The sequence below is a fragment of the Cariama cristata genome, unplaced genomic scaffold, assembly GCF_000690535.1.
Source record: "Cariama cristata isolate BGI_N322 unplaced genomic scaffold, ASM69053v1 scaffold2891, whole genome shotgun sequence".
NCBI lineage: Eukaryota > Metazoa > Chordata > Aves > Cariamiformes > Cariamidae > Cariama > Cariama cristata.
The window spans coordinates 36,405-52,762 of NW_009598507.1; the positions used below are offsets into that span (position 1 = coordinate 36,405).

The 16,358-nt window shown below is 34.9% G+C and overlaps 1 protein-coding gene across 1 annotated transcript in view; it reads left to right on the forward strand.

Annotated features, from left to right (window-relative positions):
* The window catches only part of DYNC2H1 (dynein, cytoplasmic 2, heavy chain 1), a gene marked incomplete at both ends in the record, with an annotated part of 90,695 nt that overhangs the window by 35,994 nt on the left and 38,343 nt on the right, over positions 1 to 16,358 (forward strand). The window contains 10 exons of the mRNA XM_009709307.1: positions 58 to 181; positions 925 to 1,046; positions 1,747 to 1,833; positions 3,159 to 3,285; positions 4,993 to 5,134; positions 5,666 to 5,775; positions 8,757 to 8,855; positions 10,081 to 10,204; positions 12,988 to 13,151; positions 14,457 to 14,576. Of these exons, the coding sequence (XP_009707609.1) occupies positions 58 to 181; positions 925 to 1,046; positions 1,747 to 1,833; positions 3,159 to 3,285; positions 4,993 to 5,134; positions 5,666 to 5,775; positions 8,757 to 8,855; positions 10,081 to 10,204; positions 12,988 to 13,151; positions 14,457 to 14,576 (1,219 nt within the window). The remainder of the gene's footprint in view (positions 1 to 57; positions 182 to 924; positions 1,047 to 1,746; positions 1,834 to 3,158; positions 3,286 to 4,992; positions 5,135 to 5,665; positions 5,776 to 8,756; positions 8,856 to 10,080; positions 10,205 to 12,987; positions 13,152 to 14,456; positions 14,577 to 16,358) is intronic.

Genomic DNA, 16,358 nt, shown 5'->3' on the forward strand with positions numbered 1-16,358 from the left:
AAATAATCTCTTTAATATTTGTTTCTTCTTTACTTAGTTATTTAATTCTTTTTACAGTTTCTTGGCCAAAAGAGGTGTGAGAGAGGACATAGCAACCTTTGATGCCCGTAGTATTCCAAAAGAAATACGGGAGAGTGTTGAAGAACTTCTTTCTAAAAACCGAACATCTTTTGATCCAAAGGTAATTCCTGATTGCATTACGTAAAATGAAAAAAGACAAAAAGAAAAAAAAAAAGACGATTGTCTGATTTGCCAGCATAGAGAAAAAGCGATGAATTCTGCTTGCAGAATTTGTCAGTATAAAGAGATAAAAGTGTAGCAGAGATGACTCTGTTCCGTAGTGCCTCTAACAGTGAGGATTTTGTTGGTGATTGAGAAGTCGTGGGATATGAAGTCATTACGGAGTCAAGTCCTCAGAGATTTTTGTCACTGGTATAAATTAAAACTCAGATCAAGGAATTGTAACTGGCTCCTTCTGGCCTCCTTGTAGCAGTTAAGAGTCTTAACAGTACACTTAACTAAAAAAAGGGGGGAACTAATAATGATTAAATGTATGTGTGGTCTTTGAGAACTGATTTGGCAGTAGCTATAAAAAGGAATTCTTAAATACTAATTCCTTATTTTTAAAAGGAAAGTTGTAGTTCCCTGAGAAGGAGCACACCAATAAATTATGCATTAATTTAAAACTTCTTAACTTCAGTGAAGCTTCATAGTTGTAAAGATACCCATTATTTTTTTTACACAGATTGGTGGCCTGCAATATAATCTCCTAGTAACAATTTGAAAGATTAGTTAGGTAGAGGAGCTGACTAATTGGCATATTTAAGTTGATAAGTCATAAATCTGTTGCCGTTATTTATCCTGTATTTGTCTCATCTACATTATGCTTCAAGGACTTTTGGTAACTGTTACTGATTTTTTCAGAATGCTAAACGAGCCAGTGCTGCAGCTGCTCCATTAGCTGCTTGGGTGAATGCCAATGTCCAGTATTCCCATGTCCTGGAACGAATTCAGCCTTTGGAAAAAGAAAAGGCTGGCTTGGAAGCGTAAGTTAGACAGTATTACAAAATAAATGTTCTTCATTCCAATGGTGGTGGATGAAACTAAGGCCACCAAGGAGGAATTGAAGTTCATTAAAAACAAAAGATACAGGAAACCATACCCCATCCATAGGCAATAAAACATTCACACTGGGACAGAAAAAGTAAGTGTGCGATATTTTGTTTTTTCCTGGAAGCTATGCCTTGGATATTTTTGGCCAGTCACAAGTTACCTGTCTCAACTGAAATGTGTCAGGGAGAAATGAACATCACAGATATACTTAAAATGTATTCTGTCAGTGAAACCCATGCTATTTTATGAGATGTGTAGTTCCTCTTTCTTCAGTCATGCACCAAGCGTAATCAGATTCTCCTTAGGATCAAAAAGATATGACATAATCTTCGACTATCCATAACCTGAGGAATCTATACTGATTGTTTTACCAGGTCTTACAATTCTGTATTGGAAGAATTTGTTCTGATCTTTAAGGATATATTTGAATGAGGTGTTTGGTTTCCATTTATAAAGCTATGTGATGAGAAGTAATCAAAACTTTTATATGTGAAAACAGAATTTTGTTAATATAAATCTCAAAATAGAACGGTCTCTGAACTATCCGTATGTAAATGACTTTCCTGTTACATTTACTTTTTTTTTTTTTTCCTTTGGATCCATAGTCTTAAAATAAATGTTATATTTTTGTAGTAATCTCAAGAAAACTAAAGATAGAAAACAGAAGTTAGAAGATCTTCTGAACTCTGTTGGTCAAAAAGTGTCAGAACTGAAAGATAAGTAAGTTGAGTTTGTTTATTTCAAGATATAAATAAAAACGTTGATGATTTTGCGATATGAATGATGAAATTTATCTAACTAAATGTAACTCCCTGCTCTGCAAGATATTTACATCAGAAGTAGCAATAATTAGGCTATCTATACACTCAGTGGAGATAAATAAATTCTGTTAGAATACAGTTCGTGTCATTGATCAGATGAAGTGCTCCTTAAAAGTACCTACTTCGCACTACTGACTGTTGGCAGCCTTGAGTATAGACATTGTGGATGTCAAAAATAAGCAGTATGTCTCTCATCTTTTAAATCTAAGAGGGCTTTAATGTCTCCTTTGGATTTTGCAAACATTCTATACAAGACTTCTGCTGATCACAGTTTGAATAAAGGCAGTTCTATTTCTTTTAGGATGGCCTGCTTTTCTGACAGTTAGCTAGTTAGCTATCTCCTTTTTTCTTAGCATCTCATTGAGTACATGACTCACAGTGGCATAAAATTGCTGTAGTGAACCTTTATACTTTCTCCAAATTCAGTTTAATCCAAGTCTTTTAGTTTGATGTTTCTATTATGTAGTCAGTATAGGAGATACTTTACAACCTGATGTATGTGCATATTACTAAGTCATGTTGTAGTCTGCAAAAAAAATTTGGAGAATTCTTCTTGTCATTTCGCTATATAGTGATGTCTTAGATTGACTAGATACTGTATACTACTTATTACAGGTAAATATATTACTTAAAAAAGGTGGATTATTAAATGCATTCATTATCTTAATTAAATATTAATTAAGCTAATTGGATATTAAACATTACAAAATAGTACCTAAACCTTACCTGTTGTTTGAGGCATGTTCTTACTTTGTAGTAGTTTACAAAATAGAGTACTGTGCATTGAACCGGGGTCATCCATGACAATTAGCAATATTCTCCTTTAAAGGTTTCATAGATTAAATTTACCAAAAAGTTACAAATGTATAGTATGGTGTTGAGCTGGTTGTTGCCCTGACTTATGTGCAGAACGAAACACAATCACTAAAGTTATGTTAGGCTGTTTTAAGTAGAAGGAGGAATGATTTTTAGACATTATAGTCTACATTGCGAATGTATTTTTAAATCTCACCTGGGCATCTATCTAAATTTTGTTAGTTGAAAGTCTGACAAGCTTGTCTGCCAATTAGAAGCAGAAAGTGTAAAAAAGAATTGTAATTGTATTCTTCATGAACAATGAGGGATGAATTCATTACTAATTCAGTCAATTAAACTGCCTTGAAAATAACCATCCGTAAGTTTAGTAGTTTATGATAACAATTACAAACAGTAGTTGTTTTACAGGTTCCAGAGTAGAACAACAGAAGCAGCAAAACTTGAAGCAGAACTAAGTAAAGCTCAGAAAACATTGAAAGCTGCAGAGGTACTGATAAATCAACTTGATAGGGAACACAAAAGATGGAGCACCCAGGTTAGTGAAAATTTTATAGCTGATGTGAGTTATTGCCATTCTACATGTCTCCTGAGTGTACTTATTTGGTTTCTCATTAGAAATAAAAGCTTTTCTTCCTTCTGAAATTTCCTTTTACTTCACTGTACAAGTTACCTATATTGCACAGCTACAGAATGTATAAAAAACCTCCAGTATTTAATATAGAACATGCAACGTTCTCTGACAATTTTCAATCACAATAATAATGTAATTGTTATGATGGCTGAACATGTCAGCAGTTGGACTCTCCAAGCTGAGATACAATCAAAAGGAACAGATTTTGGGAAAGCATTAAACGATCACAGTCTTAAAATGTAGTTCCTTTATGGCATCGATGTTGGAAATGCAAATTTAGACCTACCCAAAACGTTGGGTTGCTTTTAAAGTCTTTACTTGTGTGTTTGAAACTTTCCTGCTTCTAAAGTAGAGAAAGTGAGCATATCTTATTTGCTCAGATGATATATTTGGGAGAAACTGGCAAGCTTCCGGATGCACAGGCCTTTCTTCACTGTGAAACAGAAAGGAAAATTTCAAGATATATACAATCTGAAAATAGCTGTCACCTCCAGAAAGCAATATCAAGCTTTCTTGGGTATCTTAAAATGAAAAACAAATCTCCCTGCTGAGAGTCATGGTCCTGTCTCTCCATTGACACTGAAAAAAGCCTAAACAATTGGACTACTGCCTACATTTTGAAGGACCAAAGTAATGGTTAGGTGAATCCTTCTTGTAGGTTGACCAGCATAATGAAAGAAATGGAAGATTTTCCTCTGAAAGTAGCTTCACAGCTATTCCATCTGCTGTAGTAAGAATTAGATAGATTTGAACCCCAGAGTTTAAATGCTTCTAAAAGTGATTCCTCACAGGTTTTCACTCTTGTGCATTACCACTGTCTTTAGAAAGTGCAGACTATCTGTTAACGGTATGTTGTAGACCAAACTGACTGATATATTAGTCAGGAACTCATCTCATATTGAGAAGAGTGAAAAAGCAGTATTCATCTCCCTTTAAAGTATGGTGGAAGTAATAAAAAGTTGGGGTTTTTTGTTTTTGTATCAGCTTTTTTTTAAATGTCAGTTTGATTAAAGTAAAGAAGTGACAGTACTTTCAAACCAATTATGGCAGTCATAGGTTATTTTGGTACACTGTGTTTTTCTCCAAAATACTGGAACATTTCAAAGGAGAGATGATGTAGTGCAAATCAATTATTTGAAGATATCTGATAAATGTATTTCATCATGTAAGTCTTCAGGGAATCACATTTTTAAGTGTAATAGATACGTATGGTATTTAGTATTTGCATACATATTGTAGGTGGTACTCACTAGCTGACTGTGACTAGGGTCACATATTTCATGTTTTTCTTACTATAATACTGTTTACCCAGTTGCTTATAAGTGACAAGGTGAACTGTTCATCAAATTCATAGAGTTTTAGTAGCTAAATTCTCAGGAACATCTGTCCATGCTCTAGCCCAGAGCTAAAAAGAACTTTTTCCGTACTTTCATGTGTGTGGTGTTGTGAGTTAGCTAGGTAGAGATACCTGAAATGCAAGAAGAGAGACTGTCTCGACTGTGTTCTCAATGGCAGTCAAATTTAATTCTGACTTTTTAGTAACTACTGAGAAATACTAGCATAACTTTTGTTTGCAATACACCTATACATTCTGTACTTTTTTTTTTGAAGGTGTCAGAGATAACAGATGAACTGGCTACGTTGCCTAAAAGAGCTCAGTTAGCAGCTGCATTTATTACCTATCTTTCTGCTGCTCCTGAGGATCAGAGGAAAACCAGCTTGGATGAATGGATCAAATCAGCAGGCCTTGAAAGTAATTTGTGTGTGTGTGTAATTAAGCTTGACTGAGGAAGTGAGAAATGCCAGTGAGTTCTAATGAACACTCTCAATTGTCTTGGTGTTTTCAAATGAAAAGTAACGACGTTTTCTTACTCAGTAAATACTTGTATATACAGACAGACTGTTTCTTAGGATTATTTTATGAATCCTTAAGATTATAAACACTAATCAATTTTTAAGATTTAGCTCCATAGTCCTTGCTTAAAAAGAAAAGTTTACATGAATGAATGTATTCACTTTAACTGTTGTAAATTGCCAATGCATTCTGAATGCTTCTGCTTTTTCAGTAATCATTTTTATCTATGTGTGTTAATAACACCAGTAAATATTTTTGTAACATCAGCTAGTTAATAGTAATAAGTTCAAGCAATAAAACAATAAATTTAAGGGAAATCTACAGACTTGCACTATGTTAGACTGAATCTCCATTGTATATAGAGTGGTAAATGCTTAAAAATTATGCAGGCTATAAATACCAGCATAAACTTAAAAAATCATTAATCAGAGTTCGATTTACGACGATTCCTGTGTACAGAAAGTGAGGAGTTAGTTTGGAAAAGTGAAGGTTTACCTTCAGATGACCTTTCGATAGAAAATGCTCTTGTCATCTTGCAGGTAAATTAGTTTTTTTGTCTTATCTTGGAAGTAATTAAATTTCTACAATTTTCAGTAACACGGCATCTTTCTGGAATTTTGAACTATTTCATTTGTGTTATTTTATAAGCACCACAGAACACAGTCAGAGAAATAAATACTTATGTAAATCTGCGTATTCTGTAGCAAAAGGAAAAAAAACCCCACAGTTAAAGAAAATACTTGTTTTTCTTTTTTGCTTTTATAGTTTTCTTCCAGATATTGAATGGGCAAAATCTGGTATCACTCTATTCAGGCCTAACATGTGAATAATCGTTAACACCAATACAATCAGTGGAAGATTATGTCCTATATATGTTCCCTGTGACATATCATTTCTAATACTTTTTTTCTCAGAAAAAGGAAAAGGCTATGTGCAGATACCTTTCAAAACATCTAGATTTTAAACCCTCAGACTTCATCAGATGAGCTTTGTGATACAGGATACAGAATGCCGTTCACTATAAGGCCAGTAGCTAGTAATGCTTGAGAAAAGAATGATAATACTATGCCATAATAATGATTCAGTTTTATCATATGGCTACATATAGATATATAAAATATAATAAATATACATATCCAATTGCACAATTATGTACATAATATTGTAGTTATAATGTAGTCATTTATTAGATCTGCTTGAAAGTAAAGATTTATTGCCATGAGGAGAATCTGCATTTGCCACAGGTATTTTGCTTGGATGACTGATGATTCTTTCAAATCAGTTACAGCTTTTTCAATAATTTAAATTTATCTTGCTTCATCATCTTGATATTAGATCTAGTTATTCCGTTCTCGGTTTAATTAAAAAATTCTTCAATAAATACCATTTTGTACTGTTAAAGCTGCTTATATGCTATAATCAAATCTTATTTTCATCTTTTTCCTTAGTTGAATAGATTGAACTCTTAAAAAATCTCACTGTGCGTGAAGAGCTTTTTCAATCCCTCTCTCAGCTCAAATGATTTTCTTTGTCTGCATTTTTTTTCAGCATCTTTTTAAAACTGGAATTGGACATGGTATTTTACCAATGTCATCTACTGTACAGTTCTCAAGCTTTTGTGCTCATCATCTTTTGATGCTTGAATATTGTCCCTGTTTCCCTGTCTTTCAGTTTGAGATCTGTGTAGTTGCTCAGTTTGGAATAGTAGAACTCAGAAATCAAAAAAAAAAAAAAAACAAACCCCAAAAATGTTCTTCCATCAGACTGAACGCAAGAATTGCTGAAAACACATGTTTAAACCCTTAGCAAGTTCGCTGATGACACAAATCTGGGTTGAGTAGCTGATACACCAGAGGGTCAAGTTGCCACCCAGAGAGTCCTTGACAGGCTGGAGAAATGGGCTGACAGGAACCTCGTGAAGTTCAGCAAGGGGAATTGCAAAGTCCTTCTCCAAGGGAAGGACAACCCCAGACACCACTATGTGCTGGAGGCCTCCCAGCTGCAAAGCAGCTTTGCAGAAAAAGACCCAGGGGTCCTGGTGGACATTGAGTTGTACATGAATTGGTAATGGACCCTTGCCGAAAAGACGGCTAATGGTACCCTGGGCTGCGTTAGGCAAAGTATTGGCAGCAAGTAGAGGGAGGTGATCCTTCCCTCAGCACTTCCTTTACTCAGCACTGGTGAGGCCACACCTGGAGTGCTGGTCCAGTTGTGTGCTCATCAGTCCAAGGGAGACATGGACATACTGGAGAAGGAGAAAGTCCGGTGAAAGGCCACAAAGATGATGAAGGCAATGGAGCATTTCTCCTATGAGAAAGGGCTGGGAGAGCTAGGACTATTCAGCCTGGAGAAGAGAAGGCTCAGGGGAATCTTATCAGTGTCTATAAATACCTGAAGGGACGGTGCAGGGAAGACAGAGCCAGGCTCTTTTTGAAGGTACCCAGTGGCAGGACCAGAGGCAGTGGGCACAAACTGAAACACAGGAGGCTCTGTCTGAACATTAGGAAACACTTTTTTACTGTGAGAGTGACCAAGCACTGGAACAGGTTACCCAGGGAAATGGTGGAATCTCCATCCCTGGAGAGCTTCAAAAGCTGTCTGGACATGGTCCTGGGCCATCCGCTATAGGTGGCCCTGTTCAAGCCAGGGGTTTTGTACAAGATGTCCTCCAGAGGTCCTTTCCAATCTCAACCGTTCTGTGATTTTGTGAAGTCTTAAATGCACATATCAACTGTGAATAGGTCTCTCTTCACTTGCTCCACTTATTGTCATCTCTGTGGTCAGTCTGTGTTGTGACTGTGTGTCTGTGTACGTTCTAAACACTTACGTAATTAGTATATCAGTGGTTAAAATCTCAACATTTAGAAAGCAATGTGTATAGCATAGCATATCTTTATATACTAAAATAAAACACTAAAGCTTTGCGAAGTATGGGTATGGGAACCACACATTAATAAAGATTTTATTAAAATGAAAACTTGCTGTCTTATCAGTATACGTGTTACTAGGCAATATCACCAAAATATTCTGCATTGTAGTATTTGCAAGTTTGAGATCTGGATTTCTTTCTGATTGTAAGTAATATGATATTTGTATCTTTATGCCTGCGAAATACTTTGCCCACTACAGGAAGAAAACGAAAATAATACTTCCTCTTCTAAGATTCAAAGCAGTTGCGAATAACAACAGCTGTAGATTCTATTAATTGAATAGAGACTCCTGTTTTTAAGAGAAGATGAACTGCCTAACTTTATCAGGACAAACACCTGAGAATTTTGGGTTTAGGTGCTCTTTTTTTATTTTTTAAAGAAGAAATAATATAAAAACCATAGCATTCCTTCTACTGTTTGTTGTCATTTTGTTATTAGACTGTTATTGTTTCATTAAACTGTTTGTTAATGAAAAAGATTTTAAAGTGACAATACCATTAGTTTGGGGAAATAAAAAAGGACTCCTTTCAATTTTATTCTTAAACAAAATATATTTCAATAAATATATATATTATTTTCTTTTCCCCTAGAGTAAGGTTTGCCCATTTTTGATAGACCCTTCTTTCCGAGCTACTGAATGGTTGAAGACACATTTGAAGGAAGCACGTTTGGAAGTTATTAATCAACAGGTGCAGTATTTACTCTTGGTCTTAAAATTCTGTTCTGCTTGAGCTTGCTCTGTTCCAGACTTTAGAGAGCAGTTTTTAAAGGTATGTGACAGCAATCGGCAAAAATGGGGTTGTGTTCCGTGAAGCATATGATTTCTCACAGAGTTCTAGGTTACAATGGTTCTTACATGGTACTGAGAATTTGTTTACTCAAGAAGGAGATCAAAGTATTTAAAATTGGAGAGTGAATATCTGGTATTACTTCTGCAAGTTTGCCTCTTTGTGCTGCCCTCTCAAGAGTATCAGTGTTTCATGCTGAGAGGCACATAGTAAAAGATTTGTAAACAGAGAGATCTTTTGTATTCTTGATTGCAGTTCACTGGATTTCAGGAGTATTTATACACTTCTTATGATTTTTGTGTTGTAGTATCTACATTGGAAATAGTAGGTTGCATTTCAGTTTGAGGTTAAGGTACCTAGGATTAATTGTCTACATATCATGGTTTACGTGGGTGGCAAGGCTTGGCTCAGTTGCACACACACAGATAGGCATGTAGTGCCATTCAGAAGTCCCTTATTGAAGCCCACCTGGCCTCAAGATACTGCTTCAACAGAATGTAGGTCTTCCACAGATCCCTACTAGCTCTATGCAGGCCTTGTAGATACTCTCTGATGGTACTAGAATACATATCTTTGGGTAATTGAATGCTTCCCCTGCTAGCTAATTGGCTTGACTACCTTTTAGGCTCTGTTGTCTTCAATGTCTAGGATCTCCATTGTCTGTAATAGAATCTTAAACATCACGTGCATGTTTAGACTCCTACATGCAAATGACTGCATTTAGATATCTTAATATAAATGTGAATCCTGTCCTTAGGTCTTGATTCAGTTTTGAAACATAGCTGCCTAATAACACTTGAGATGCATTAACTAGCCGGGACTTCCAGATGCACCTGAGAGATGTGACACAAGACCTATGATAGACCTACAATCTACTGGTGCAGCACTTGGAAAGCTAGACATGTTAAATAGGTTGCCTGTATGTCAGTAGCTGAATAGATCAAACTTGTTTAAATTGAACACTTGTGACTAACCCTGAAATACCGTATGATGCTTGTAATAGGATCTTTCAGCTCTAAAGATCAGTGGCAGATTCAGACTCCTGGTGTAATGCCTTCCTGTTCATTCTGATGTGTTAATATTTCAAAAAAACATGAATCAAAGGAATTTATTTCTATTTGCTCAGGACACCAACTTCCTAACTGCTCTTGAGTTGGCAGTGAGATTTGGGAAAACACTTATTATACAGGAAATGGATGGAGTGGAGCCTGTACTTTACCCATTGCTAAGAAATGATCTTATAGCTCAAGGTAAATGACCAAGATCGTGACAAATGCTTACTTAAAGCTCTTGTGGGTTAGATCTATATATATCATATAAAACTTGGATTTTTCTGAAAACATGAGTATTGTATCATTTCTTCCTCTTTAACATTGACCTGCTGCTGACACTTCAGGGCATGAAATACCTTGGAGATATGTTCTTCTTCAGTAAGTGGGAAAGTACTGAAAAGTATTTAAAGATTTTTTTTGACTGGAATTAAAATAAAGTGTTTTTATCAACTCTTCACAATTTAAATTTTAAGTTAATTTCTAGTGATAATTTCAAACACATAGTTTTACTTAGGAGCTTGGGCCTTAAATAGACCAGAAATTACACAACTGGTTGTGCAGTTAGAAATCAGAGTTTTAGAATGTTGGTGTTGCTATTTCTCTTTCATTTGTCTGAAACTAAAAGTGGCACACAGATGTGTCCCTGATGGGACTTTGGAATGGGAGGGGTCATAGAGGTCAGCAAAACGGTGGAATTCTGTGAAAGGAGTCTCCCTAACTGAGGCAGTGAAAGTAAAAAAAAAAACAAAACAAATCCATTTACATTTTACAATATCTCTGCTTTGGAGAGATAATGTACTGTATATGACAATATATAGAACTGCATTGGATTCAGTTGCTTTAAAAAGACTGATATGAAAAATTGTGTTGAAAGTTTAGCAAAAATAAATAGTAATGATATAAGTATCTCAGCAAGAATTATGTTGAATTATGTTGCGTATTTTGAAATTATATCAAAATAACTGAGTTACATTGTTGTATTTTTTTATGTTTTAAATACTTTCTAAATTATTGTGATTAAAGTATATTTATGTTGTCCTCAGTAATTATATTTCTGCCTCAAGTGTTAATCCTCAGCATGTACCACAGCCTGTGCATGTAATTTACAGTGAACTTTGGGCACTTAAAATGGCTCAAGGTTTCTACTTGCTGTCATTTCATCCAATATTGAGATCTAATAGTCAGTGAGGTAGTAGTAATTCTTTAAATGTAAATACATGGTAAAAATAAATGCAAATGCTGTAGAGTTCTTGGATACATTTATCTCCTATATCAGAAAGGTTTGTTTAGTGAAAACAAAATGTTAGTTTAAATCATGCTTCCATTACAGATGTGCTTGCTTGTTTACCCTTCATGAAAGTTGAGAGTACCACCAAACTGGTGACCTCAGGGATCCGTAGGAGGCTAGGCAGAACATCTTTACAACTTTTTTTTTTTTTCACTAGCTTCTGCTGAACTTTGGAAAGCAGATATACAGTATTACAGGCATCTTAACTGATTTTACTCAAGGAATCAAACTAAGAGATGAATATGTCTACAGAACTGTGGAGAAAACAGATTAAATTAAAATATACTAGCTTATTCAGGGAAATTGCTCATAACACTCCGGCATCGTCTTTTGCATGTTAATGAGCTATGTTTTTGCTAGATCTGTGCAAGTCCAAACTAGGGAGCTGTTTTTTGAAAAGGGAGAATGGGTCACTATTGGAATCTTTTCAGTCACTTCAGAAGCAAACACCCACTCCTCCTCTTTGTCAAAATGTGGAGGTGGGGGCCTGTCTGCATTATTTTGCTTGTGATGACTGTACATCTTTTCATTACTTGGAATGAAACGTTGAGAAAAATGTGAATATATATACTACAATAAATTTGTCTTTGACCAGCTTCCATTTTCTGTTTGACATTTTTACAGCATAGGCCTAAAATTTATTCTGATCCTTGGCATAGAAGCAAAATTGATATGTGATTTTCATCTCTACCAGTGTTTTAGCAAGAGATTTATATTTAGAGCATTTCTGATCTGCTCTTAGTGCTAAAAATAGAGAAGCACCTAACTATGCCACCTCAGAAATTTCTATGGAAAGGAAATTTTCACTTTGAAACTTTTCATCTTATAATTCTGTTCTTCTTTTTTAGTATCAGGAGGCAAAATCTTACTCTAGTTGTGTGATTAAGTCTGTTCTTTTCTGACCCAGCTAGAATGGAAACCTGTGGTGGTTTCTTTCATACTGTGATTAAATTAGATATATTTATAATAAGACATTTATGGGATATTTCTTAATGGAGTATTTTTCTTTCAATCTAATGACTATATATTCCAGCATCTTTAGTTTCATAGGTTTTCTCTATAACAATTATCATAGAAAGTAGTATTTTAGTAGAAATATGCTTGTACAGCAACATCAACCTTCTACACATAAATCTAACAGATCCAGAGATAAAATCTAATCGTTTTGGATCACATTCAGAAAATGTTGAACCATCCTAGTTAGCCGATATGTAAGTATGGCTAGTATGTTTTGGTAGAGTGGTATACCTGTGTGGAAACGTAAATCAATTATGACAGGACTCTTACACGTAAGGGGGATTCTCCAGCACATCTTCTGTGGTGTTTTGTATCTTCATTGTTTGAATATTTCAAAGGTTCATTAGTATTACTTTTACTTCAAGTTCATTTTTTGCCATTTGTGCTTTTTCTACTGGGGAAGAACAATTAAAATACCCTGGTGTATTAAATATACTCACTATGTAACTTTCTTATGCTAGTGCTATGTTACTGCGTTTTTTTGTCTAACAATGCAGGATAGGTTATGTTCCTTAAATTTTTAAAATTTATTTTTCTTTCCAAACAATTTATAAATCAGTTTCATAAAATATATTTTTATTTATTGGTCATAAAGTATTACACAAATACCGTTATTTTCAGATAATTCTAAAATATTCCAGTCAGAATGAGCGTAACATCTGTTTGTTATTTACAGGACCCCGTTACGCTATACAAATAGGTGACAAAATGATAGATTATAATGAAGAGTTCCGTCTTTTTCTGTCTACAAGGAACCCAAATCCCTCCATTCCACCTGATGCTTCTTCTATTGTTACAGAAGTAAACTTTACCACAACAGGAAGTGGCTTAAGAGGACAGGTAGGTGTTTAGAATAAAACAATGTATGTATAGCAGACATTCATAGCTACATCCATCTTCTGGAAGAAGCCCTGTGATGCAGTTTGCATTAATGGTCACTGAGATACTTTCTAGCACACAAATATAAATGGTAAAATTGATGCTGAAACTACATTGAAATTTTAAAATCTTGGGTTTATGCACTTTGGAACCAAGTAGTGAGTCCAACAGAGAAAATGCAAACTGTCTCGTTGACTTCAGTTGCAACAGATTGATTGCTAGGCTTCTGTTTTCTGTTCAAGATGCCTTCATGGTACTGTGGAAATATTTCTGTTATTGCTCTCCAGTGTCCTAGTTAGAGAGTGATGCTAGCATCAAGATACTTTGTGTACAGGAAAAATGTAATGAAACCAAAAAGCTATATATTTTACTTCCTCTAAAATGCTAGTAGCTTTTGAGTTTTGGTTTTGTTTTTTTTTTTTTTTAATAGCAGTTAGGAAGCAAGATGTAGCATAAAGATGGGAGAGAGAAAAGAAAGAAAAGAGAGAAATTAAGAGAAGAAAAAACCCTCTTTATTTGGTATAAAACAAGTTTTTCTAAACTGACAGGAGGCTTAGAATGAGATATAAATAAGATGTTGATAAGTAAGATATAATTCAAAATGTGAAGCACAGATAACCATATGGATTTCCTCCCTCCACTGGAGACAGGGAGTTGACATTATACAATGTAACCCAGTGAATCGAACCCCTCTTTAAGTGGAAACAGAGAAAAAAAGCTTTGTTTTTTGTTTTCTCCCTTTGTTAACAGGAGAATGGTTTGACTTTTGGCAGACTTGCTGGAAAGAAATTAGCCACCATTTTTTCCAGTTTGTGCTTTCTATTGCCTACTTCCTTTTATGTCTGAATACGTGCACTAATGAAGACTGCCAGTCATTTAAACACAGATGTGATTCAGATTGAGGTGCAAAGGTTTAGATCTCAGCATAAAAGGGTGTGAATCAGTGTCCTTAATAAAGTGATCCAGTGCCTTTTGAGATGTCCTTGAGTATCTCACCTGGCTTGCATCTGCTGTTATACACAAGGGCATGGTTCACAGTAGTTCCTGAGTTATACTTGCCACCGCGGGATATCCTGGACATCTACATAGATTTGAAGCTGTTGGATGTCTGGTGCAACTGAGTAAACCATCAGAAGTTTGCTTTCAAAAATATGGACTACATACTGCTATATGATTAATGAGTATATATTCTATATAATTAATGAATATATATTATGAAATACTAGAGTGTTTTTTATCCCGTTGATTAATGTCCTTTCTTTTTAGCTTTTGGCTTTAACAATTCAGCATGAAAAGCCTGATTTGGAAGAGCAGAAAACAAAACTGTTACAACAAGAAGAAGAGAAGAAGATACAGTTAGCTAAGCTTGAGGAATCTCTTTTGGAGGTAAAATAAATTTACCTCTTTCCTATCTGTTAGATCAGTAAGATAGTGTTAGTATTGTTATATGTTTGAATGAAGATGATGAAGGTGTTGGAATAATGAGCCCTCAGAATTTTTTATTTGAGAAAATAAAAGCATTACTTGCCTGTGACTGTTGGGAGAGTGAAATAAATAAAAGGTGTACATCTGTGATGAAACTGTAGTATTTCAATACATTAAGCATTGTCAAAGTTAAATGTATGAATTATTGAGCTAGGTATAGACTGGTTTAGATTGATTAGAAATTTCATTTATTTTAATGCTTTAAAAAAGAGAAAACATTGTTAAAAATGACACTATTTCTTTTTCGAATTATGGGTTTTTAAAAAAGCCACATTTTTAAGCTTGTGAATTGTCAAATGGTACTTTCCCAAGTTGAAAAATGATTCTGTGTTGTGAAAAGAAAAAAACCTGAAAGAAAAATTCCCAGTAGAAAGTGGAAAGATCTGTTGAGAGAGACTTTTAAGACTTTAAACCTCCACAGTTGTTTCTTATTAGCCATGAACTGTAATATTCTTTGTAGTTAACATTTTCCTTTCTCGTATTTAAAATTAATATTCTCAATTTTCAGTTTACGTTTTTATTTTAATGAAAGTAATTATGCTCAGAAACAGTTATATAGCTCTATAAGAAAAGGTAGCTTCCAAGGAAGAGGATTGTTTCTTTTTTGTTTACATCTTGTCAAGGATTTCACAGAAACTGTACTTCATGCCCATACAAATGGATCCTCAAATTCTTCTTCCTTCTAAAATGTCATAAACGCAGGGAGATTGACCTGCTTCCTCAAACTCCTCAGTCTGTAGCTGAGTCGTAGAACTTCACAGTATCCAGCACAATGAACTTGAGCATAAGCTAGTTGGTTTTACAGATTCCAGAAGAAGTAATAAACTGCACTGTATTAGACTGGCCATTAATAGCTCAATTTAGAATTTTGTGCATTATTATCTAATATGTTTGAATTTCCACATTTATTGTCCCTATTAAACTCTCTATTAAGTCTCAAATACTAAGCTGAAACCTTTCTTAAAACTATGATGAGGCAGATTTCTCTTACAGGCAGAGAGAAACTTGTTCTCTGAAAAAATTCCATATTCAAAGTTGATCATTATTTAGCATCTTAATGTCTACCAGAAGGTGAGTGTTCAGAGACACAACAAAAAAATGTCCACTTTTTAGAACAGACTTTTTGTGTGATCTTGGAACTCCAAAATCTTTCACATTTGTCCAATCTGCATTGGCAAGTGCAGAATTTCAAGTAATTGATGCCAAAGATATCAGCAACAAAAAATGGCCAAGTATTAACACTGAGGTTGGTTTCAACTTTGGCATTCTTGTTAGCACTGAAATCAGAATACTCCTTCACCCTCAAGAAAGAAACCTAAAGCTCAGTGGAAACTAACAGGTGCTACATGGACTTTGTCAACAAAGAAGTCCGTGCTGGAGGTGATCTAGTTAAATTCAAGTTAATCCTAAAGCAACATTAACATTCCATCTGAAGTACTCTACTGGTTTTCTTCTGAAAGCCTTGGCGTAAAGACATACATGCGGTGGCTATCTCCTAGCTCACGCTATGATTCCTTGTAGCAAAATCAGGCTCCTTGAAAAAAACAGATGATCTTGTCCTAAACTCCTTTCAACTAGAGAACTAAGTACATTCTACTATTTTAACTGATGAATCTCTGCCTCCAAATATCCTAAAAATGCTATCCTACAGGTACTTGTTCAGAACTGACTTAACTGACAAAC